Here is a 26,037-nt window from a genome sequence, read left to right as displayed (position 1 = left end):
TTAAGTTGATAAATATTGTTATTTATTCATTTTAATTTTTATTTTCAAATATAGTTATTCGTCACATATTTTCTAAAAAAATCCTTCCCCCTGTTTTATTCGTTCAGAAGTTACGTGATGCTGCATCTCTTCTTGTACAAATAATGAATAGATTTGCTTCACATTAGATGATGTAGTCATCATCAATATGTTAAATCTCACAGTTTTATAAGACTCATTGAGCCTCATGAGTAGTTTCATCAACTTGTCTTCTTCGCATTGATCAACATTTGACGTTGATTACATGTCAATGGTGTGTAGTGCGCTTCCAATTCATCCTAAAGTGCTTTGAGCTTGATAAAATATGTTGATGGTACACCATGGTTTCCTGTGACATCATTACTATCGATTTTTGTATCTGAAAAATTGCTAGAGCATTCTTGGCGTCTTGGCGTGAATAATAACCTCAACGATATCTGCTTCAACTGAATGAGTTAACCAAGATATTATCATACTATTGCACTGAATCCAAAGTTCAAATTCGATTGGATTTGCTGAGACAGTTGTTCAATTGTGCCATCAATGAGGCCAATTTTCTTTTTGGCAATAAAAGCATGCATAAATAATTTACTCCCAGTCATTTGTTCCATTTAATTTGATTGGACAAGTGAATATCCTCCGATTAGAGTGATGAATATAATAAGGATGTATTAAATCAACCTCCGAAATTTTGAAGCTGGATTTGGCTGATTCCACCATAAAGAAAATTTTGATATTTAAGAACACCAAGATCTGATCGGTGCTTTATACCATGTTAAAAATGAGAAATAGAATTGGAATTGAAAGTGCAATTTTCATTAATATTCACAACGTTTAAATAGGAAATAAGCTATCAACTAATATCTTGAAATAAGAAAAAATATAAATAACTAAATCGAGAATAAAATAAAATATATTACTAATCAAATCATAAATAAAAAAATATTAATGTATAAGGTATATTCCGTAACTAATTATTATAATATAAATAACGGTTAATAAATCTAAATAAAATTAAAAAAATATATAATTTAACAACATTTTTTTTTCACTTAAAAATATTTTAAAAATCATTCGAAACTGGGTCGAATTTCTCCTCTCAGAATTTGTAATATATAATTTAAAAAAAAAAAAAAAAATCCTTTAGGTAAAATAAAAATTAGAATATATATAAATAAGAATAAAAGGTTGAAGTGATTGTTGCTGCTCCTGTTCTCTCCTCTTCTCATTGTGGCTGCCTTCTCCTTGAAGAGAAGCAAAGCTTCTGTGAAAATTCTCTGCTATTGTATTTCATTCCTAGTTACATTGCAGAGAAAGGGGGATTTTCCTGTTCTTTATATTTTTTTGATTAAAAGATGGATTAAGAGATAATGGGCGCTGAGAAAGAGGCAGAATCAAGCGGTGAGTGGATCCTTGAGCTTCATTTTCAATACCCATTAATTTTTTTTTTTTTTATGGGTTTTGTTTACCAATCGCCATGGATGATGATGATGATGATTAATTCCTTTTGTTCTTTGAACCTAAACGACAAAACCCTCTTTCCCGCGATTCTATTAGGAATTGGAATTGAGCTTTTTCCCATTACTTTTCATTAACTAGAAAGAAAGTGTTCTTCAATCTGTTCTCACACTTAAGTGGCGTCGTTTTCACTTTAACGGATTCGATTACATGTTCTTCTGTGGATGCTTCTGCTTTGTGTTTGATATGAGATTTTGGAACTTTTAAACTGTTTGGAATCATGGGTTTCTTTTTGTTCCTTGAATTGTAGATTCTGAATTTGGGAGGTCAAATGTTTAGCCCATAATCTCCCTGTTTTAGATCTCTTTTCTCTTTTCGGAAATTGATGTTTTCATGGAATCTGGATTCTCATCGCTTTAGTGGTTGATCGTTCTCGTCCGCTTCCCAGTTCCGATCGAATTGTTCGAATCGAGGTCGTTCTGATTTTATCATTCATTCCAAAGATTCTTATTCGTGGTGGATTTAACTATAGTTCTTAATTTAATTAATCGTTTCGTCTCTGTGTTTGGCTGTTGATGAACTCTGAAATTCTGGAACTACAGATCTTTAATCCATGCCCATCATTTGCTATAGGTTGTGGAGATTCATGTGATCTTTGCCCCATTTGTTGGTAACGAACAACTAAAGGGTTATCTATTTTGAACTTTACTTGATTCCTTTGCCTGCTTTTACATTTTAAAGTTCTTCTTTGAAGCTAATATCAAGCAATCTCTGTGATAAACATGAATCTTAAGCTCTATGAAAATTTGAGATGATTGAATGATTCTGTATCTGATTTTGAGCAAAATGTGTTCTAAGCCCATTTAGAGTCCTTATATTTGATATTACCATTCAAGGCTTCTTGTCTGGAATTCGAGTGCAACCGGCTCGTGCTTTTGTTTTTCTCTCTATTTATCATATATTATTTTCATTGACGAAATATCGTAAAATCGAAACGTATTTACTTGAGTTCATATGGCATTTATTGGATGATTTGTTTCTTCTTCCTCCTGGTAAGGTTGGTTGTAATCCAGTATGTTCGGTGTGATGCAATCAGTTGACGAGGACAGTAAGCAACAGAGTTTGAAGCGTTCAAGGCCTCTTTCGTACAACATGACCGTCACGAACTCGAGTGTTGCTCAGAGTTTGGATGATTCTTTCCTTTTCCCAGTTGAAGAGATTGTACAATATCCATTGCCGGGATATGTTGCGCCCACTTCAATAACGTTCAGTCCAGACGATAGTTTCGTCACTTACTTGTTTAGTCCTGATTGTACCTTAAATAAGAAGGTTTTTGCTTTCGATATCACAACTGGCAAACAGGAGTTGATTTTCAGTCCTCCTGATGGTGGGCTGGACGAGTGTAATATTTCACCGGAAGAGAAACTGAGGAGAGAAAGATTAAGGGAACGCGGTTTGGGAGTGACTCGGTATGAATGGGTGAAATCAAGCACCAAAAGGAAAGCGATTATGGTGCCTCTGCCTGCTGGGGTTAGCTCATTTATCTCTTCGACGTTATTGTACTATTAATCGTTTCGTCGAAATATTATTCGAAATTAAGAATCTTGATCTGATTCAATATAGTTGTACTTGACATTCTCCTTCTATGCAGATTTATATTCAGGACTTTCTTGGCTCAACGCCCGAGCTTAAGCTTTCCAGTAAACCCTCTTCGCCGATCATGGATCCACATCTCTCACCAGACGGGACCATGCTTGCGTTTGTTAACGATGGGGATCTTCATGTCATGAATCTATCATACAACGAAATGAGACAGTTGACTGTTGGTGCTAACCGAAACATTTTGGTAAATCTACAGCCATTCTTGATGATCTCTCTAGTTTTCTATTGATTGAAGCTAAAACATTCTCGATTTTTTAGTTTTCTTTTACCATTGTTTGTGTCGTTCTTGGTCAGAACAGCGTGTATGATGTCTTTTTCTATCGAGTTGTTGGAGTTTTATTAGATGAATGTTCGACTAGATCACCGTTACCGTTTAATGTTTTCACTCTTCGTTTTTCCCTAGAATTTGACATTTACTTTTTTTTTCCGAACTGCAGCATGGAATTGCAGAGTATATAGCTGAGGTGAGGATACCAACATCTGTTTTTCGAACGGAATCTTGAAATTATTCTTGCTTGGGAAGCTGAAGGAAGTCGAATTTTCACTATTGAAACGATCTTCAATGACGCCTCATTTCGTTTTCTTTGAAATTGTAGTTGGACGTTTTCACATTTTTCTTAAATTTTTTCCATTTTCAGGAGGAAATGGATCGAAAAAACGGGTACTGGTGGTCACCAGACAGCAAATATATTGCATTTACACAAGTTGATACTTCAAAGATCCCTGCATTTAGAATCATGCATCAAGGTAAGAGTTTGGTTGGTTCGGATGCACAAGAAGACCATGCTTATTCATTCGCTGGAACTTCCAATGCCATTGTTCGTCTCGGTGTTGTCTCTGTTGCTGGAGGCTCAATTACTTGGATGGATCTTCTTTGTGGAGAAACAGCTGAAGAGGAATATCTGGCTCGAGTCTGTTGGATGCACGAGAATATTCTCATCGCTCAGGTTCTGAATAGGTTACATACGAAGCTGAAAATTCTCAGGTTCGATATCAAGACGGGAGAGAGAAAAGTTTTGCTAGTAGAAGAACAAGATTCATGGGTTAACTTACATGATTGTTTCACCCCACTAGACAAAAGTATCAGCAAATATTCTGGGGGATTCATATGGGCAAGTGAAAAAACTGGATTTAGACATCTTTATCTACACGATGGCCATGGGACGTGCTTGGGACCGATCACTGAAGGTGACTGGATGGTCGAACAAATTGCCGGTGTAAATGAGGCAACCGGGCTAGTTTATTTTACTGGAACTCTCGATGGTCCTCTTGAATCTCATCTTTACTGTACCAAACTAACTACTGCAGGGAATGCCCCCTTGGAGCCACCAATAAGACTGACTCGTGGCAAGGGGAAACATGTCGTTGTACTCGATCATCGGATGAGAAGTTTTATCGACATTCACGATTCCCTCGATTCTCCCCCAAGGGTGTTGCTCTGTTCCTTGAAAGATGGAAGTGCCATTTTGCCAGTTTATGAGCAAACACTTGCAATTCCAAGGATTGAAAGGCTTCATCTAGAGCCTCCAGAGATCGTTGAGATACAGGCCGGTGACGGGACATTGCTCTATGGGGCTTTATACAAGCCTAGCGAGACGATATTTGGACCGCCGCCGTACAAAACTATGATCATTGTGTATGGTGGTCCAAGTGTGCAGCTAGTTTTCGATTCGTGGATCAATACGGTCGACATGAGAGCTCAGTACCTACGTAGCAGAGGAATCTTAGTGTGGAAGGTTTGTACTTAATTCATCCCTTTTCCTTTGCCAACTTTCGTTTCATACCGACATTGTAAATCACGGTGTTTTGCACCTGATCTTCAACGGTCCGAGCATGTTCACACCGGAATCTGTGTTACTTGTGCGAACGAATCCTGTTTTGGATTACTTTCGAATTGCGTCTTCGTTCTTGGCTCGAGTTAATTTGTCCATGTCTGTGTTGGATCATTAGTTTTCATTCTGATGTCATTTTGAATGGTTTCCTGGTTGCAGTTAGACAACAGAGGAACGAGTCGACGCGGACTCAAGTTCGAAGCTTCTCTGAAATACAATATCGGCCATATCGATGCAGACGATCAAGTGGTTGGAGCAAAATGGCTGATCAGACAGGGTCTAGCAAGAGCTGGAGAGATTGGTTTATATGGATGGAGCTATGGTGGCTTCCTGTCAGTAATGAGCTTGGCCCGGTTTCCAGATATCTTTCGATGTGCGATATCCGGTGCCCCTGTTACATCATGGGACGGGTACGACACGTTTTACACAGAAAAGTACATGGGATTACCATGTCGGGACCCAGAAGTTTACGAGAAAAGCTCGGTGATGCATCATATAGACAAGATGACAGGGAAGCTGCTGCTTGTGCATGGGATGATTGATGAGAACGTACACTTCAGGCATACAGCAAGGCTTGTGAATGCACTCATATCGGCTGGAAAGACGTATGAGCTACTGATATTCCCGGACGAACGACATATGCCTCGACAGCATCGAGATCGGATCTACATGGAAGAAAGAATCTGGGAATTCATTCAGAGGAACTTGTGAGGCAATCTTGTTTTTGTTCATAATCCCTTTGTTATTTATTGGTGCTTTCAAAATAAATGATGTCAAATATTTTATGATAGTTTAGTTTGTTTCTTAGATTTGTACGGAATGTGATGTGATTCCCCAATTCCAAACCTCTAATTTTTGAACAATTTTGAACAATTTTCAATTTGGTCCTTAATCTTTTAAATATTTTGATTTCCTTCATTGCAATATTATGGATATGAAATTTAATTTTAAAATTAATTAAAATACCCCTTCCAACAAGTGTTTCGGTAACGACACTATTTTTTTATTATAATAAGTCATTACTACATGCATGTGCGGTCGGTGTTATAGGCTTTCCAAGCACACAAACGGTGAAGAAGAGATCTTGATACACCTAGGTAGTACAAAGATTGGGTTTGACACTCTCCCAACTGAGTTATCCCTCCACTAAAGCACTTAATGCGGTGAACGTGGATCGAACACATGACCCTTCTGGTCTTCAGTCTGACGCTCTCCCAACTGAGCTATCCCCGCTTTAGATTTAATAAAAATGCTTAAGTAGAGTTTTGCTTGGGTTGGAAATTAGTTACAATCAAAATTAATAATATGTAACTTGTTGAGTTTTGACTAGACACCTAATTTGGTGAACGTGGATCAAACACAGGACCTTTAGATCTTCAGTCTGACGCTCTCCCAACTAAGTTATCTGATCGCTTGTGGATGTATATAATAAAATGATGAAAATTCACAAGAATAAGTGCAAGTATACACTATCACAAGTATCAAATAATAAGTAAATTATTGATTCCACAGGGAACCTATCTTTTTGGTTAATTTTATCCCGAATTTAAGTGAGTTTTTGGATAACATTCAAATGGGTGTCGGTGATTTTAACTACTTAAACAAAACTAAAACAGAGTGCTACTGCGGTCGAAAAATAGAAAATGATGAGAAAATCAACTACAATGAAAAAGATTCGGCTAAGAGAGATTAAATAGATAAGTTGTTGAGTTTTGTGGTACATTTTAGTTCCTTTTAATAGATTCTCAAGCCCACTTCCGAGGGTCATGAATGGTGATTATTTTCATAATCGTTATAATTTCTATAACAAGGCTCTAGGAGAAGAATTATTCCTAACCCTTCAATTATCCTTCAAGTCTCCTTGCTATAGAACTAGAGTATTAAAAAGGATTTCATTGCTCCCTCTCTTCTTCCAAATAAGAGAACAACTATGTATGTAAAGTAGCTAATAAAACATACATGTAAATCATTAACAACAACTCTTTAATAAACTAAAATCATACCGTCAACATACTTAAACTATATAAAACTCTCTCGCCTCCCCTCTTAAGTTTAGCTCTCCATACAAACTGAATTAAACAGAGGAATCCGCATCTTCATCATGTAAAATTGATGGAATAAGGAAAGAGAATAAGGAAATAGAGAGTTATCCTGGTTTGTTGCCGTTCGTCAATGGAAGTTCCCTTCTCTTGAGCTCTCACGTCCACCTCTTTGCCCTAATCAATAATTGTTGGTCTTCTTTTCCTTCGGCTGTCAACAAATGTTAGATTAGGGTTTTCTTCTTCTCTGGTTTTCACAGTAGTTCACTGCAGCAGAGGCTGCTGCTGTGTAATTCGATTTTCTCCCCAAAATGTGGCTCCTCTCCTCTTGGTCTTCCTTCTCCTTTTATATTGAGCATGAGTTCACCTTTAGTGCCGAAAAGGAATAAGTAGTCCATGTAGGATGTTCCTCATTGGGTAGTAATGACCCACTTGGACTGATGATGTGGATTTAAAATTTCCATGTCATCCCCCATTTGTTTCCAAATTTGCTACTTCCACATGGTTTAGCATAAATGTCTGAAATTTTACCATATAACTCAATTAAATATACAATTAAGATGCCAAATCATATTTTTTTTCATGCTAGACCGCAATAAACGATTTCATGTTCACTAAGTAGAATAAATGGGGTAATAAATGAGAAAATGGTGAATAAGAGTGAAATATTAACTACAAAAAGACTTGATATAACTCTACTTTTAGAGAGTTATCACACCTCAAACTTAAAAGATTGCTCATCCTTCACCAATCGTTCTCTCCACTCTCCCCCTTTTTTTCTCATTAACAAAATGTTTGTAGAGTATTCATCGAAGGCATGATTTAGATCATATTCTTTATATTCCTTCCTCAAATTAGTTTTTCCCCACATTTCACCCTACACATTCCTCACTTCCACCGTATTCCCCAAAACACTTCTAAAATGATTACCATTCCTTTTACTTTGTTTATGTGACAATTTATTTGATTAACTTTCCACAAATTTTTTTTTCACCCAAGAATCCAAGTCATCCACCTATTCTCTGGGTGCCTCCACTTGTGGTGCAAATCACCTAAGTCTTCAAGGGATGACTATATAAGCTAACATTCATTCTCCCTTAGCTCGACTCTTTTGCTAACATCCTGTAGTTTTCAGTGTGGCCACATCTGTGATGCAACTCACCTGGACAATAAGGATAACTTTCTCTCTATTTCTTTTTTTACCTCCCAATTACCTTTGATTCAGACACCTCCATTGGTGATGCAGATCGCCTGACAACGAGCAATTAAGACTTTTTATTTTTATTTTTATTTATTGAGAGTTCAAGCTTTAGGTTGAAGAGGAGTGGTCTCAGGTATGAATTTTGTTTATTTATTTTTTTTTTTTATATATATGGGGGCAATGAAATTTGCTTTAATACCCCCAAACTTAAACTAGCAATTGTCTTCGATGAGCATTAGTGTGGGTGTGGAATCATTCTTGAAAGTAATTTGAGGTGTAGAAGCTTTTGGTTATTGTTTGTGTTGGGAAAATGGTTTAAAGGTTGGGTGAATTATGAGAATTCTTTCTGATTAAGGTGGATTATGATAGATTGGATCCTTACCTTAACTTTGATCAATACTCTTCCACGTGAGCTTCAATTTCCTTAACCCTTTTTCTTTTAGGAAAACACATCACTCACCTCTTACTGTTTTATTTATCCTATTAAAGCATTTTATATTAGATCCCTAGTTCTTGAAAAAAACATTTGTACTGCATAATAAAAGATGCATGATATATTACCCTATCTAATAAAGCTCATGTTTCTAGGGTGCTTACATGGACATCTTTCAAAATTATATGCAGTCAACAAAACCAAAACAGGCAACAAAATATGGATGCATGCTTCAAAATAAGATAATAAGATTGTAAAGAGTGTGTTCAGAGAATTCCCTTATCTTTAGGCATCGTGAAGATTCTTTGCGCTCCATTCTTTTAAAATTTTCTCAAAAAACTTGGAAATACTACTACTGTAAATACCAGTCCAGCTGTTGGTGCTGCTACTGTATGTCTACTGTTGCAGGTGAACTATGATGTCTAGCAGCTCCTTTCTTAACATTTCAAGCTTACCCGAGAATGTATAAGGATTATTTTCTGTCCATTTCTCTTTTCCATATAAATTTCTTTCCTTGGGGGATTAGAAATTTTTTTAGGATGTTTCTAAAAAAAATTTCTTTGGTGGTGGTGCCTTGACATGTAGCAGATGAGAAAGTGAACAACATTAAAATGAAATAAAACCACATGCAAATGAAAATGGACAAGAAAACTATGTGGCAACGTGCACTACGAGAGAATAATATTTGTCATTAGTCACATCCTAGCATGCACTAAGTGTAATTAGTCTATAAAGGCTGAAATTAGCATTCCTAACCACGTCTAAATCCCCCTAATTCATCTACAAAATTAGCTAACTTCCTTGGGGCATGCGGAGTTATTCACAACAAGTAAAATAAAATTAAAAAAAAAACTATTATTCTAAGGAAAGCGAAGATAGCTATTTAGAAACAACTATATATGTGCATAAATAAAAATAAAAGAAAAACTAACTTGGTTTACTCGAACCTTCATATATTTGCTTGCAAATTGTGACTAGCTCCCTCTTCCTCTTTTCATTTTTTTTTTTATCCATTGTCACAGTGATGCTCCTTTGGAACTCTCCATCTTGAAGTGGGTGGGAATAATTTCGTGAAGTCTATCTCCCATATATCAAATAGTTCTTCTTCTAAGATATAGTTCAAGGGTGTGTCATTGATAGATAACTTCATTGATGAATTTATTCAAAAACTCTTACAGTTTTCTCCAATTCTGCTTGTTGTGTAGTGCAATTATCCCGCTGCTGTCTTCTTCTTGCTGCTGTTTCCAACTATCAGTTGCTGGATTCTCTGTCAATTTATAACTTGCTGAGCATTCCTCTACTACGGCTGGATATTTCATGTTGTCATTCATATGAAATTCTATTTGTTGATCATTCATTCTCAACATTATGGTTCCCTTGTGGACATCTACTAATGTTCTTCCAGTTTTCAAAAATGGTCTCTCCAAGATAATTGGCACATCATGATCCGTTTCATAATCTAAAATGATAAAATCAGCTGGAAATATGAACTTGTCCACTTGAATTAGGATATCTTCGATTTTTCCTTCTGGATGAGTGAAAGATTGATCTGCTAGTTGAAGAGTGACTGTAGTTGGTCTAGCTTCACCAATACCTAACTTTTTGTAAATAGACAACGACATTAGATTAATGCTTGATCCCAAATCACATAATGCTCGACCTAGCTTCTTCCCTCCTATTGATATTGGAATTGTGAATGAACCGGGGTCTTTCTCTTTTAGTGGGAACTTGTTTTTCAATATTGCACTACACTCTTCATTCAATGGTACCACCTTGAATTCTTCAAACTTTCTTCTATTGGTGAGCACATCCTTCAAGAATTTCACATAATTTGGCATTTGCTTCAAAGCTTCAACTAATGGTATATTTATGTGAATTTCCTTAAATATGTCCATGAACTTCTCAAAGTGGGCTTCTTCCTTCTTTCTTTTTATTCTTTGTGGAAAAGGAGGTGTTGGTGTGTATATTCTGCTTTCTTGTCCACTGCTGACTGATGTTTGTGTTTTAGGAGGCTTCACAATTTCTGCATAATTTCTGCTGTGTTCTTTCTGTACAACACCTTCCTCCTTTGGTCTCCTCCTTGTTCTTGGATTTCTTTGAGGCATAATCCATCTCATAATCAATCATCCAAGTTGGTCTCCTCCTTGTTCTTGGATTTCTTTGAGTCATAATCCATCTCATAATCAATCATCCAAGTTGATCTCCTTCTTGTTCTTGGATTTCTTTGACTGTGATCAAGATCTTCTTCTACTGAATCTTCTCGTTGAGCTTGTTGGAATTTATGCCATAAAGCCTCGTAATTAATTATTTAGTTTTTTAACAATAATTTTTATTATTTTATTTGTAATTTAATTGTTATCCATTGTACGAAAATCCAAGGTTATTTATGTAATCTTGAATAGCGGTTGACATACAAGAGGATCGTGTTCAAGTAATAACTTAAAGAGTCTATAGTATATGGATAAGGTTGGGTGCCTTATCCTAGTAACACTATTGATAAGACCCACTTTGTAATCGTTACAAATGATTTGATCCAAATCGTTCATGTAGAGACATTTAAGTGGGGGTATCCTATACACTGAGTTTGTATAAGACTGGACCAAGAAATATTTAATCTCTTTTTATAAATCCGTTAATTGAGAAGATTAATATTTCACATGATGATCATATGCAACTCGATCTTAATCCTGAGTGAGTTATGAACTCCTGCCTGTGAGGGTTTGCCTTTAATTTACATGGGTGAGAATTAGCTTTTTTAGCCGATTCAATATGCCTACCATTTTGGGGACTTGACCAAATAGGGAGTTGGGAACATAATATCATGAGATGAAATTCACTCATTTCCATATATGGAAAGTAGATGAGTTGTTCTTTTAAGTACTAATTTCGGGACTTGAATAATGGGCCCCACCCTCTCATTGGCTCGAGAGGGACTTGATTTATGATTGAATCATAAACAAATTGTTCATTAGAGAATCAGTGGTACTTAAGGTGAAAGATGTAATTACAGGGGTAAAACGGACTTTTGACCTAGCTGTAATTATGAACAACTCGTGAAGGATCGACTTGCTTGTAATGATTATATCAATGAACGTAACTTGTCCTACAGTGCATAAGAGTGCAACTCTAGGTCTATAGTGGAGTGACCTATAGTTAATGAATGGAAATTGATTAATTAAAAAGTTTAGTTAATTAACTTTGTATCATTGGAGCCTATAATCTAGTTCATAAAATATCCTTGCTAACTCATAGTAATACTAAGAGGTTCAATTTATTTGAAAGAAAATTTGAACGGTTAAAATTGATATTTAATATATTAAATATATTAAATATAAAGTAGAAAATAAATTTAATTTGAAATGTCAAATTAATATTTAATATATTAGATATATCAAATAAATAGAGAAAATATGTTTAATTTGAAGGGTTCAAATTAATATTTAATATATTAGATATGTTAAATATAAATAGAGAAAAATATATTAATTTGAAGGGTTTAAATTAATATTTAATATATTAAATAAATTAAAGGAAAAATATATTTATTGTATTTGATACAATTAAATATTAAATCAATTAATGTATTTTACGTTAAATAAAAATATATTTAAAATTTGAATAAGATTCAAATTAGTTAAATATATATTAGGATATCTTATAATATTTAAATATGATTTATATAAGGTATAATATCTTAATATATTAAATATGCAAATATATTATTTGGCAAATATTCTCCCAAGTCCCTATAAATAGAACCTTCGGGTTGAGACAAAGACATATCAATCTCTCCCACTTTCTCTAGAGAATAAATTACATCTTTAGAGAATTCTCGAAACTCTTTCTTCTTCTCAAATCCCTTTGGGATTTTCTTGCAAGAGGCTCCCACAAGCCTTGACCTTGTGTTCGAGTCATAGTAAGGAATATCTTGTGGAATGTTGAAGAACTTCTACATGGTTGGAATACTACAAGGAGTCTTGCAAGCTAGGGTTTCTACAAAGATAGAGTTCTTACTCTCTCGAATTTGTTGCTTTGTTTTAATTCATAATAAACATTAAAACGGTTTCCAATGCTTCCGATCTCTCTCCAGGCTCATAATGAGGCTGAATAGGGGCTTCAACTTGTTCTTCTTCAAGATCTACAGGAATCTGCTAATTCACAATGATCTTTTCTTCCCATGTCTAAGTCTTCTTTTCGTCAAAGATTACATCGCGACTTACCACCACCTTCTTTGTCAAAGAATCATAGAGCTTATACGCCTTAGAAGTCTCGCTTATTCTAAGGAATACACATTTCAAAACTCTTGTCTTCAAGTTTCTTCCTTTTCTCATCAGGAATGTGTGCATATGCTATGCACTTAACGTTTCTAAAGTGGTCTACCACGTGCTTCCTTCTGCTCCATGCTTCGTGTGGAGTCATATCTCTAACAGAGAAAGTAGGGCTTCGGTTGAGAATGTGAACGGACCACACAACAACTTCTGGCCAGAATTCCTTCGGAACTTCTCCTTTATTTAGCAAACTTTGAACCATGTTGAGAATGATCCTGTTCTTCCTTTCGATCACACAATTTTATTGTGGTGTATATGCTGTTGTCAACTGCCTCCTTATGCCTTTCTCTTTACAAAATTTTGTAAACTAGTTACAGCAAAATTCTCCACAGTTCTTAAAGCTTCAACTTTTCTTACCGTTTCCATCTTCATCATAACACAAAAATTCTTGAAGCAATCAAAGGCTTCTGATTTGGCATGCAAGAAATAAGTCCATGTTTTTCCTACTAAAATCATCCATGAGAGTCATGAAATATTTCTTGTTACCATTTGATGCTGGAGAGAACGGACCACATATGTCTGAATGCACAAATTCCAAAATTGCTTGATCTCTTCTCGATTGTTCGGAAGGAAATGAATCTCTTTCATGCTTTGCTACCACACAGCTCTCACAAATTTCTATTGGAGGAGTGATGTTTGGCAACCTAGTCACCATCTTCTTTGAAGACAACGTCTTTAACCTTTAAAGTGTAGATGACCATATCTGAAATGCCAAAGCCAGTTGGTATCTTCTTTCTTCACCATCAAACTTCTAGCAACGATATTTAACGTCAACGGATATAATTGATTGGTGGTCATCTTCATCTTAGCAATCGATCCTCTTTCGGAATAAAAAATCTCACATTCATTATTTTGGAATGTGATTACTGTTAAAAATCTGAATTTACAAAGAGGGCTGTCTACTCCTCACTGAGGAGGAATTGCTTGCACGCCTAAAGATCCACGACAACACCGGCGAGAGCAACGGGCCCTCTAGCCGCAAAGGCAGTAAGAAGCCATGGTAGTCTCATGCACGGGAAAGATTGTGATAAAAGAAAGAGTCGACCGATGGCAGGCCGATCCAGTGCTCGAACTATGGGAAGAGAGGTCACCTGAGCAAGAATTGCTGGAGCAAGCTCAGGAACAAGAAGAAGGCCGAGAAGGCCCATGTGGCTCAATCTGAGGAGAACGAGCCAGCTTTCTTCATGGTAAGTGCATCGGTCTTATCCGACATCCCCAGTTTCGATTCCAAATCCACGGAGGTGGAGGTAATCGATGACGGCATAACTGCTCCTCTGGTGAGCGTCAAACCCGCGGAATAACTCCAGCTGTGTGTAGCAATGGCGGACCCAGTTGGGGAGCCAATTCAACTGAAGGAGGAGCGAGTGTTCGCTCAGATCGGTGAGAGGGACGAGTAGCATGAGCACCAGTGATGGGTCCTCGACACAGGGGCAACAAACCATATGACCAGGGCTAGATCTGCATTCTCCGAGCTCGACTCGAGAATTCGCAGGTTGGTGAAATTTGGTGATGGCTCTGTCGTCGAGATCGAAGGGCGCGACACCATCCTCTTCATCAGCAAGGGAGGCAAGCACCGTAAGCTGACCGACGTCTACTTCATCCCGAGGCTCAAGGCTAACCTTGTGAGCCTAGGTCAACTCGATGAGGCCGACTGCTTCATTTCCATCGAGTGCAGGCTACTCAAAATCTACGATGATCGACAACGGTTGCTCACGCAAGTTCGGCGCACGACAAACTGTCTTTACATCTTAGAGTTAGAGATAGAGCAACCCGTCAGCCTCTCGGCCAAGACCGAAGAGGTATCTTGGAGGTGACACGCAAGGCACGGGCACTTAAACTTTCTTGCTCTAGAAAAACTACAGAAGGAGGAGATGGTGCACGGTTTTCCAGCAATCAAAGGCGTGAACAAGCTGTGCGACGGGTGTCTCATTGGCAAACAGAGGCGCACCCTCTTTCCATCTCGGACATCCTACCGCGCCGATGAGCCGTTGGAGCTTGTACACGGTGATATCTATGGGCCCATCAAGCCGACGACCCCAGGCGGTAAGACCCTCTTGCTCCTGTTGGTCGATGACAAAAGCCGCTTCGTGTGGCTGATCTTGCTGCTAGCGAAAAGTGAGGCGGCAGAGACGGTTAAGCGCATTCAAGCGCGAACGGAGGCTGAATGCGGGAGCTGCGCACAGGACTAGGGCGGAGAATTCACCTCAACAAGTTTCGGTAAGTACTACGATGAGTTCGGTATACAACAACAACTAACGGCGCCCTACTCCCCCTAACAGCACGAAGTGGTGGAACGCCAAAATCAGACCATCGTCGGGACAGCAAGGTCTTTGCTGATGATGATCGGGATGCCTGGGAGATTCTGGGGAGAGGCGGTAATGAAGACTGTCTATCTCCTCAATCGGTCGCCAACTTGAAGCCTCGACGGGAAGACGCCATTTGAGACCTGGTACAACAAAAAGCCAGCAGTACATCATTTTCGAGTGTTCAGCTGCGTCGCATACATGAAGGTAGCGCGTCTCCACTTTGCCAAGCTCGATCCTAGGGGGCTGAAGGTCGTTTTCATCGGCTATAAACCCAGGAGCAAGGTGTCTAGACTCTATGATCCTGCAAAAGGGTGAGCTCACGTGTCTCGCGACGTCATCTTTGACGAGAGCACCTTCCAGCAGTGGAACGACGTGATCGAGGTAGACCAGAACCTAAATCAATTCACGGTAGAGTACCTCATCACCGAGCTAGGAGAAGGAGAAGCGCAGCATCGGGAACTGTCACCACCGCTAGCAGCTGCCACTCCTGACCAGTGGAGTTTGCAACACCACGGACTGCGGATTCGACGCTGGATACCGATCACGATGATGATATGGTGGCTAGGTACCGAACTGCATGCCATCAGCGCAGATGAACCGAACACCTTCGCCGAACCCATGCTGGCTGAAGGCAATGCAGGAGGAGATGACATCCATCACCGAGAACCAGACGTGGAGTGTGAAGGATATGCCGCCGGGACACCGAGCCATAGGGCTCAAATGGGTCTTCAAACTAAAGCACAACGAAAAGAGAGAAGTTGTGAAGCACAAGGCCCGTCTGGTGGCGAAGGGCTACGTCCAAAAGCAAGGAGTGGACTTCGAAGAGGTATTTGCGCCAGTGGCAAGGTTAGAATCCGTCCGCCTTTTGCTGGAAATCGGCGCACATTGCTCTTGGGAGGTCCACCCCATGGATGCGAAGTCCGCTTTCCTTAACGAAGAGCTGAAGGAGACCATCTACGTTTGACAACCACTTGGCTTCCTGGACAACGACAACCCGGGTAAGGTACTGCGCCTGCATAAGGCACTCTACGGGCTTCGGCAAGCACCACGAGCCTAGAATGCGAAGCTCGACAGTACCCAACTGTCACTGAAGTTCAAGCGTTGTGCCTCTAGCATGGCATGTACACGCACGGCCACGGCGAGCAGCGACTGATTGTGGGAGTGTACGTCGTCGACCTTATAATCAATGGAGGCGACATGGAAGTCCTCGGAAGGTTCAAGAGGGAGATGTCAAAGAACTTCAAGATGAGCGATCTCGGCGTACTCAGCTACTACCTCGGCATCGAAGTGCAACAGAGTACTACCAGCATCACCATCTGCCAAAGTGCATACGCGAAGAAGCTGCTGGACACAATTGGACTTGCGGACAGTAACCCTACAAGGACACCAATGGAGGCCCAGCTCCAACTAAGGAAGGCCGGCACTACGACGACAGTCGACGCCACCAATTACCGCAACATTATCGGGAGCTTGCGCTATCCGGTAAACACACGCCCTGACCTTGCTTACTTAGTTGGATATGTGAGTAGATTTATGGAAGCACCTCGGGAGGAGCATCTTGTGGCTATCAAGCGCATCCTGCGCTATGTGGCTGGTATCAGTGGCTGGGGTGTGAGATACAGCGCAGGGAAAGGAAAGACGAAGCTTGAGTTGGTCGGCTACAGTGATAGTGACATGACCGGTGACGTTGATGATCGTAAGAGCACCAGTGGGATGATCTACTTTCTCTGAGGCGGCGCAATCTGCTGGCAATCAACAAAACAAAAGGTAGTTGCTTTGTCTTCCTGCGAAGCAGAATACATCGCCGCTTCGACGGCGGCAACACAGGGGGTTTGGCTTGCGCGACTGATGGAGGAACTCATCGGAAGAGAAAGCAATCCACCAATGCTATACGTGGACAACAAAGCTGCGATCTACCTGATCAAAAATCCAGTTTCTGCACGACTGGAGCAAGCACATAGAAATTAGATTCCACTACATCCGAACATGTGCAGATCGAGGGCTCATCAAGATTGATTTCATCCGAACAGAGGAACAGCTTGGAGACATTTTCACCAAGTCCCTGGTGCAGATAAAATTTGAAGAACTACACTCAAAGATCGGAGTTCAAAATAAAAGCTATGGTTTTCTTAGATTTCGTTAGTTGTTTTTACGTTTCAAAAATCTAAATTAACGCTCCCCGTTGGATGGAAGAACGTAATTTTTGCTGGCCATTTTGTCCAACTTTGGGCGCAAGTTTTTGCGCACTACTTCCCATTTTTAGGATTAAAGTTGTTATTTAAAGTATTCAACGGAAGGAAATCAAATCATCGAGTCTTTAGCAAATCTCTCTCATTTTACTTTCCATTATTTTTCCTTCGAAGAAATTTTCCTTCGGCCAGTTTTTTTCGTCGACGCTTTCCTCCCAATTGCCAGAAGTCAACAATTACATACTCCTTTTCTTGCAATTGACCGATACTAAACAAGTTGGCCTTCAGATCAGGAATGTAAAACACATAAGAAATTGACTTTACAAAGCGCTATTTCTAGTCTTAATATCTACCGCTCCTTTCCCCATCACTTGGACTGTTGCATTGTTGCCAAGACAAACAGTAGTATGAAAATTTTCATCCAGAGCTGAGAAGAATTACCTACAACCTGTCATATGGTTGCTGCATCTAGAGTCTACGATCCACACACCTTGATCTGCAACCTTCATGGCATGGAATGACATTAAAAATGTTTCTTCTTCTCTTTTCTCTACAAAGTTGGATTGATCTCTTTTCTTCTTTTGGAGCCTGGTATAACATTCATTCATGTAATGTACAAGGCGTCCACTGTTGGCTTTTTGACCCTTGATCTCACTTTAATTAATTTCAATCAATTAATTGATGTTTTGATGATAACAAACCTACTTTTAATTATTAACTATTTTTAGTATTTTGAACTGTCCACCGTATAAGGTCAGGAATAACGATTACAATGACTTTCCAATTACTCAAATCAGAGCTAAAACGAAGAAATTAGAGTGGAGACAACATACCCGACGTGATGATGTGGCAGCAAAATCAAAATGATGGACAAATCAAAATATATCAAAGTATGACATTTATAATGTTGGAAGAGTAACAAAGGGTGGAGTTTTTTTTATTATTATATTTCTAAATAAAATTATTTTTACAAAATATAAATTTGAATCTAACCGTTACTCATATCGATTTTTATTATTACTATATTATATTATTATATTTTAAAATTTTGGTAGTTACTCACATAGTTTTTATTATTATATTATTATTATATTTATAATAAATTTTGAATTTTCATTTGACCGTTACTCACATAACTTTTTATTATTATTATATTATATTATTATTATATTAAAAATTTTAAATAAATGAATTTAGAAATTTTATTTATTTATTTACTTTTAATCTCCACCTTCCATTATTCTTTAACACAATCCAATGATCAATATTAATTCCTACATTTTGTCATTTTTCCAACATTTTAACATACATAACTTACATACATTCTTCAATTCTTTGACATTTTAAAATACATAACTTACATACATTCTTCAATTTTCATTTGTTCAAAGTCTCCATTGTTTGTTGCTCTCTCCAAGCTTACAAGTTTATTTCTCTTCATCTTATTCTTGAGAGGGATTATTATTGTATTGTGAGGAAATAGTTGTGAGTATCCCAAATTGTAAATCTACTCTTTGAGAGAGTTGTGGTGTGTTATTATCAAACTCAAATACTTGTATCGGTTTGATCCTGCGCCGTGGAAAGGATTGAGTTTGCTCTTGAACTCGTAAAAAGAGCGGTGTAGCGGTTTGGCTCAGATCCGTGGAAAGAGTCGAGAAAGTTCTTTATTCAAATTCCCAAGAGGCGCTTGGGGAGTGGAGTAGGTCGAGTTTGATCGAACCACTATAAAACTACGATGTCATTTTCTCTAACTCTTTCCTATTTAATTTCAAAATTATTATTGTGATTTATTGCATGTTCAACTTGATTATTGTTTTGACTTGAATTACTTTGTTAGAGTAATTATCATCTTATACTTATTTGTAAAAAGTTTCATGATTAGAAAAATTAATCACGTTTAAACACTTTTATCGTTAAAACCCTATTCACCCCCCTCTAGGGTTGCCATACCGATCCAACATCCACATCTGTAGCATTCCACCTTAGACTTGTCAAAATGTCTCTTGCCTTTGTTGTCATAATCGTCTCCAACTAGATCTGCTGACCTGCCAACATCTCCACTTCTTTCTCGACCGCCTCTTCCACGACCTTTGCCTCTTCTTTGCCCTCTACCTCTGGAGCTTAAAGTTTCACCTGGCGTGGAAATCTTTAAGGCTGTCATCTCCTCTATTGCACTCGTGCAATTAAGCTTCTGCTTATGCACTAGCAAGGAGATTTGAATTTCATCTATTTGTATTTCTTCGACATTGTTTGCTTCTTTAATAGAACATACAATGTAATCTAACTTTGGAGTTATAGATCCCAAAATCTTTCCTACAACCGTAACATCCGTGATTGAATCACCATGCATCCTCATTTTACTTGCAAAACTCATAACCTTGCCAATATAATCATTCTCCGTTTCTCCCTTTTGCATTTGGAGAATTTCAAAGTTTCTTCTAACTGCTTAAAATTGAGCACGCTTTACTCCCGTTGAGCCTTGATACTTCCTCCTCATTGAATCCTAAATCTCCTTGGACATCTTCTTCTGAAGCATTGTTTCCAAGATAGTCCGATCAATGGACTAGAATAAGTAGTTCTTGACCTTCATGTCCATCAACTTCGATGCTACCAACTGTTGCTGTTGAACAGCTGAGAGTACCTCGCCTTCGTTTGGCTTTACATAACATGTCTCCACCATAGCAAAAAACTCCTTTGATTTGAGGAAATTTTCCATCAACATTGCCCAATGATCATAGTGACCATCGAACCTCGGGATAGTGGGTCAAACGAAGTTATCAACTTGCCTCTCTGCTGCCATTCTTGCTGCTGCAAGATCGCTCTGATACCAATTGTTGGTGACAGTAGAAAAATTTAGTAGAATTCTTTGGGAGAAAGAACTTTGTATAAATATGAAGGAATGCTTAATTGATTTTCTACCCCTTCCAAAGAATTCTACAAAATTTCTCTACTGCCACCAACATAGGCACGCCTCAGCACACTCCCAAACCACGTGCAAAAGAGAAAACATAGAGGAAAAGAACAAGAGAGAGAGAAGTCGGCGAAGTTTTCTGGCGAGATCCAAAACCACGAAACCTTAATCAAAACGATGGAATTCGACGTCAAAACACTCTATTGGCTTCATGAAAGAGATTGTCGACCATCATACGTCCACCTAAGGTACGTTTCGCGCCACGTCATCATTTGTTGTCATCCGAAAAAGGAATCGAAGGTTCAAACTTTTGAAACCTCGTAGATCTATGAGTTTAGGCACCTACAAGCCACAAAACGACAAAACTTCATGGAAGAGAGGAGGAAAGGTCAATAGAGAGATAGAGGAGGAAAAGGAACGAGAAGAGACGTTAGAAACGACCGCGGGAAACCACGCAGAAGTCAGATGAAGAAGACAAGATCCATTGGATCCGGATCCGGGTCATATTCAACCCGTAACCCACTGCCCGTCCATTCGCCCGAAGCCCAACCAGCCACCAACCCAGCCCCCACGTACAGCGGCCCACGTCTGCAACCCACAAACCGAGGCCCAATCACCTTATCATCCCAGCCTACAACAGCCAATCCACGTTTGCAGCCAATAGAAACCGAGGCCCAACCTGCAACCGGCCCAACCCATACGATGAGCCCATGCAGCCTGCAGCACCTGTGATCCGTGACCCGCGACCTGTACACCCACGCCACGACCCAAGAAGAGCATTGCGATGCATCCCTCTCACTTGGTCACACGTGGCATGCCCGCAGACAAACACTCCTTAGCCTCAGCGGCTTTGATCGGCTCGGCTCGATTTCTTGCGCTTCCAACTCTGATCGACTTCGGTTTCCTTTTTAAGCCCAATTTTCACCGTTTCAAACCTATTTTCAACCTTAATTAAGGTAATTGAGATTCGAATTTCACATATGTCCGTTGGAATTATTATGAACATGCGAAATACTAACGGAAGGTGACAAACGATTTAATAGGAAACGAACCCCGTTGACATTTAGAGCAACTTTCAAGGAGCGGGAGCAATCGTTATTTAAATTAGGGAGAACGCCGGCTAAGGCTAACCAAGTAAGTAACCTTGTTATAGGATAGGTTAGTAACTTGCTTGATATTTGACGACATGTGCCCAGTGGCATCGACATGTGTCCTTTACGCTTTATAACTACGATGAATGACGTGCATATTATGATGTATGATGACTTGTATGAGTTTTATGATGATGTATGATGACGTCGGGCGATGTGTGATGATGAGCATGATGTATTTTCGATAGCATTATAACGACGATGTATGATGATGATGATGCATGATATTGTTTACCTTAATATGACGTTGTTTTCCATATTAAGTTAAGATGCACATTATGAATGTCATATTGCATTATGTCGTTAATTCGGCATAGGACACAACCCTACAAAATATTAATATGACGTTAAGAAGAGAAGGTAACACGCATGTATTGCTAATAGTGATACAAGATGAAACTAGGGTTGTGTCATAAAGACATTTCAAAGAAGAGAAAAATTAGAGGGACCTCATGCATGTTTATATGTACACGAGCATCGAAAAATTTCTCCTTTTTATAATGATGAGTACGAACACATATACTATGATGATGATAGTGATCATGTTGAGCATGACACTCAGGGGTCTGCTGACCTCTAGACGTCGCTATAGACAACTAGTTAGACGATGATGGGTCCAGGTGGGGTGCGAGTCACCTGGGGATTCACACTCGCACGTGTAGATCGTGTGTAGGGAGTGCTACACATCTAAGTTAGTTCGGAATAGAGGCCACCACTAGGATGAGATAATGATGGGTCCCTAGAGCATTGTTGCATGTTTTTGCATTATTCATGGCCGCTATAGTGGGGTCACTTACTGAGTATTCTGTAACGACCCGAATTTTTTACTTAAGTTAAGGTCGCTACTATATACATATCATGAACATTGAATACGAAAAGACTTCATTTAAATTCCATAAAACGTAACATTTGTCTTAAAACACAGCCATGGACTTACGTGTTTCGAAAAAATCTTTAAAGCGACACAACAAAAGGCTAAATAAAGTAAATAAACATTTAAATTAAAAACATCTTATTCTAGCATAAGTCTAAGAAACTAAATACCACTACCCTATGCATGTGCGATGGTCTCGAATTGCGATGTCGTCGTCAGTCATACATGAATGTCTTTCTTTAACCTGAAAAATGTAGTAGCACATGACTGTATTTACATAAATACTAAGTAGGTGACTCCACTACTGGGGTTAAATGCAAGAACATGTGAATACAATGATGGGACCTATCATTTCAATCTATTTTACTACGGTACTATCCTAACGGGTAACTTGGATGTGTATCATATACTCTACACACAGCCCACACGTGCGAGTATGGACTCACCAGTCAATTTGCACACCACTAGGCCACTTTCTTTGTCGGGCGAGCATACTCTGGGAGCTCCTTAGACCAGACACCCGTTAGAATTAGTTTCCGCCACGACAGTATTCTATAAAACAAAATGATCGTACCCTTGCCAGCAGCATTATGTAAAACATAATGATCGTACCCCTGCCCATCGTGAAGAAATAGGGGATCCCCCAATGCATGAACACACATAATGCATGAGGTCCCAATATTTTTTCATTTTCGACATTATTAAATATAACCCCGCTATCGTTTTACATTAATATCATATTTTTTCTCATTTTTCAGTTCTCATTTCATGCATAATTCTAACAGGGTTATATTTTATTTAATTTATCGTGATATCATGTCATTCATAACATGTTGTATACATACAATTTAGAAAACATAACATAACGCTCCATGCTTTTAACATATCATTTCATAACGTGCAATTCATAGAACAATTACCTCAATGGTCACACAAAACAATCTAAACATAACCTATCACATACCAACATGTCGTATCATAAACATGTCATATCAGAAATACTTTGTGGTCATATCGTTCCCTAACTTATCATAGCCTTAACGTTCTTATACCTATCACAGTCATATCGTTACGTGAACGTACCTTAGTCATATCATCACAGGAACGTATCCTAACGCTATCATTCTATCAATCTATCACAAACCTATCACTTTCTACCCATAACCTAACCGTATTCTTTCATCAATCTCTCCTATCCATAGCACTCCGGTATGTAACCTAACCTTAACGTTTCATGAACGTATCTTACTCCTATCGTTACATTTCGTTTTGTGCATCCTTCTCGTATGCTATCTCAAATATATCATTGAACACATCATACTGTAATTATTATCATACAGTTCACATATTATAACATATACATAATATATAAGAAGCATATCGATCCACAGACAATTCACACATATCAATATATATGACACGTGCAGAACCACAGGGCACGTGTCAACATNTTCAAGTTTGAACTTCGACAAAATTGTTTCTCTAATTTATATTGATTCATGTGTTATACTTCATGCGAACGGTAAAGTCTTTGCATGAGTTAAGTCTTAAGACATTTATATATGTTTGTTATAGTATTATTTCATACAAACCATTTAATACCCATTAACATTTTTCAGATATTCTATTTTATCTGTGTTTAATACCCTTCAACATTTTCGAGATCATTTGAATTATATTCACAATTTTCTCTCTCTGTCTCTTCTGTGTTTCTTCTTCTTTTAATTATATTCACAATCTTCTCTCAAATTAGTTTTATCCAATCTTTTAATCAATTCTTACTCTTTCAGGATGACTTTCACCCCTAATTCAAAACTAACTAATTGTAATCAAATTAATAATTAAATATCATTAAATAAAATAAAAGGAAAACTACTAACAATATCTCTTACTACCATAACTAAATCTAAACCTTTTTGTTTTTATGTTTGTGTTTGTTTTTGCAAAAAAATAAACTCCCATAAGTTAAGTCTGCTTAAACTTTTCTTTTTATTTGTGTTGGTTACATTTTCAATTATGTTAGCAATTATTTTGACCAATTTAATTTTTTTTTCTAGGGATCATAAACCTATTTTTCTAACAGGTAAATTGCTAAATAATACTAAATAATTAGATAAAAGGAAAGGAGACATGAGNCTTGATTAGCTTAGGCTGATGTTCAGATGTTATCCTTAATGAAAGTCCATTGAAATCCAAGTCAACCTATGTGAGCCCATGACATCAGTTTCAAGTTTGAACTTCGACAAAATTGTTTCTCTAATTTATATTGATTCATGTGTTATACTTCATGCGAACGGTAAAGTCTTTGCATGAGTTAAGTCTTAAGACATTTATATATGTTTGTTATAGTATTATTTCATACAAACCATTTAATACCCATTAACATTTTTCAGATATTCTATTTTATCTGTGTTTAATACCCTTCAACATTTTCGAGATCATTTGAATTATATTCACAATTTTCTCTCTCTGTCTCTTCTGTGTTTCTTCTTCTTTTAATTATATTCACAATCTTCTCTCAAATTAGTTTTATCCAATCTTTTAATCAATTCTTACTCTTTCAGGATGACTTTCACCCCTAATTCAAAACTAACTAATTGTAATCAAATTAATAATTAAATATCATTAAATAAAATAAAAGGAAAACTACTAACAATATCTCTTACTACCATAACTAAATCTAAACCTTTTTGTTTTTATGTTTGTGTTTGTTTTTGCAAAAAAATAAACTCCCATAAGTTAAGTCTGCTTAAACTTTTCTTTTTATTTGTGTTGGTTACATTTTCAATTATGTTAGCAATTATTTTGACCAATTTAATTTTTTTTTCTAGGGATCATAAACCTATTTTTCTAACAGGTAAATTGCTAAATAATACTAAATAATTAGATAAAAGGAAAGGAGACATGAGATATAACTAGAAATCTCAAATCTCTCTCATGTAAATCTTCCTCATATGTGAGGCATTTTGTTTTCTGATATTTTTTCATTTCTGTTTCATTTTGCAAGGAACGAGCTTGAGGAGAGATTATTGGAAAATGGACAACAGTTGGTAGAGATAAATGTGGAAGAATTGTTTTTATTTTATTTATTTATTATTTTTTTTAAACATAATAATAATTTTTGTTTATAATAATTTGTATTTATTTATTTTTATTATTATTATTATTATTTGGGCTATTACACCTTTTCCCCTGATTTCACACCAGTTCACTCCAGTATGTCCCAAGGTGTGAATCCCCTCCTTTTTAGGTATCATTTTCCTTTTATAATGTTTTTTTTCTTCTCATGTAGGGTTGAGAAAGGATAAAATCGTCCCCCCAAGATGTTTCTAATTGGTAGTAAATGACCCATGTGGACCACTGATGTGGATTAAAATTTCCATGTCATCCCCGAAAAGTTTGCTTTCCGAATTGTTTAAGCATCACGGTCAGCAATTTATTTCCAGATTTGCTACAACATCATGGTTCAACTTAAATATTCTAAAATTTTACCAAATAACTCAATTAATGTACAATTAAGCTCAATTTATGCAAATTGATCTTCTTTTCCTATTAAACCATAATTTGACTATTTCATGCTTGCCAATGAGAATAAATGGAGTAATTGATGAGAAAATGGTGAGTAAGAGTGCAAA

General features: G+C 37.6%; 2 protein-coding genes across 6 annotated transcripts; one reads left to right on the top strand and one right to left on the bottom strand.

Moving 5' to 3' along the window:
• Positions 1-1,219: 1,219 nt before the first annotated feature.
• Positions 1,220-5,850, top strand: LOC111808880 (dipeptidyl aminopeptidase 4-like). Of its 5 annotated transcripts, none has more exons than XM_023695109.1 (7): positions 1,220-1,419; positions 2,110-2,146; positions 2,534-3,006; positions 3,128-3,322; positions 3,576-3,602; positions 3,777-4,874; positions 5,130-5,850. In XM_023695109.1, exons 3-7 carry the CDS (start codon positions 2,551-2,553, stop codon positions 5,679-5,681), a joined length of 2,328 nt encoding a protein of 775 aa, XP_023550877.1. In that variant the 5' UTR covers positions 1,220-1,419; positions 2,110-2,146; positions 2,534-2,550; the 3' UTR covers positions 5,682-5,850. The 5 variants fall into 5 exon arrangements, with proteins under 5 accessions (XP_023550877.1, XP_023550875.1, XP_023550873.1 ...); XM_023695107.1 differs by having other exon boundaries at positions 2,110-2,164; XM_023695105.1 differs by lacking the exon at positions 2,110-2,146 and having other exon boundaries at positions 2,573-3,006.
• Positions 5,851-9,815: 3,965 nt separating this feature from the next.
• On the bottom strand, positions 9,816-10,748 carry LOC111808690. The gene has a single exon (XM_023694832.1). The coding sequence runs from the start codon at positions 10,746-10,748 to the stop codon at positions 9,816-9,818; it is 933 nt and encodes a 310-aa protein (XP_023550600.1).
• Positions 10,749-26,037: the final 15,289 nt, after the last annotated feature.

The sequence above is a fragment of the Cucurbita pepo genome, chromosome LG13 (genome assembly GCF_002806865.2).
Source record: "Cucurbita pepo subsp. pepo cultivar mu-cu-16 chromosome LG13, ASM280686v2, whole genome shotgun sequence".
Lineage (NCBI taxonomy): Eukaryota > Viridiplantae > Streptophyta > Magnoliopsida > Cucurbitales > Cucurbitaceae > Cucurbita > Cucurbita pepo.
Note: the sequence above shows the minus strand (reverse complement) of the source record. Positions and strands in the feature narration are given on the sequence as shown.

Bases quoted from the DNA above. Each gene is read 5' to 3' on its own strand.
- LOC111808880 (XM_023695105.1), top strand. From the start codon at position 1,389: ATGGGCGCTGAGAAAGAGGCAGAATCAAGCG. The intron at 1,420-2,572 runs GTGAGTGGATCC...TGATGCAATCAG, and splicing joins GAAAGAGGCAGAATCAAGCG to TTGACGAGGACAGTAAGCAA. The intron at 3,603-3,776 runs GTGAGGATACCA...TTCCATTTTCAG, and splicing joins TTGCAGAGTATATAGCTGAG to GAGGAAATGGATCGAAAAAA.
- LOC111808690 (XM_023694832.1), bottom strand. From the start codon at position 10,748: ATGCCTCAAAGAAATCCAAGAACAAGGAGGAGACCAAAGGAGGAAGGT.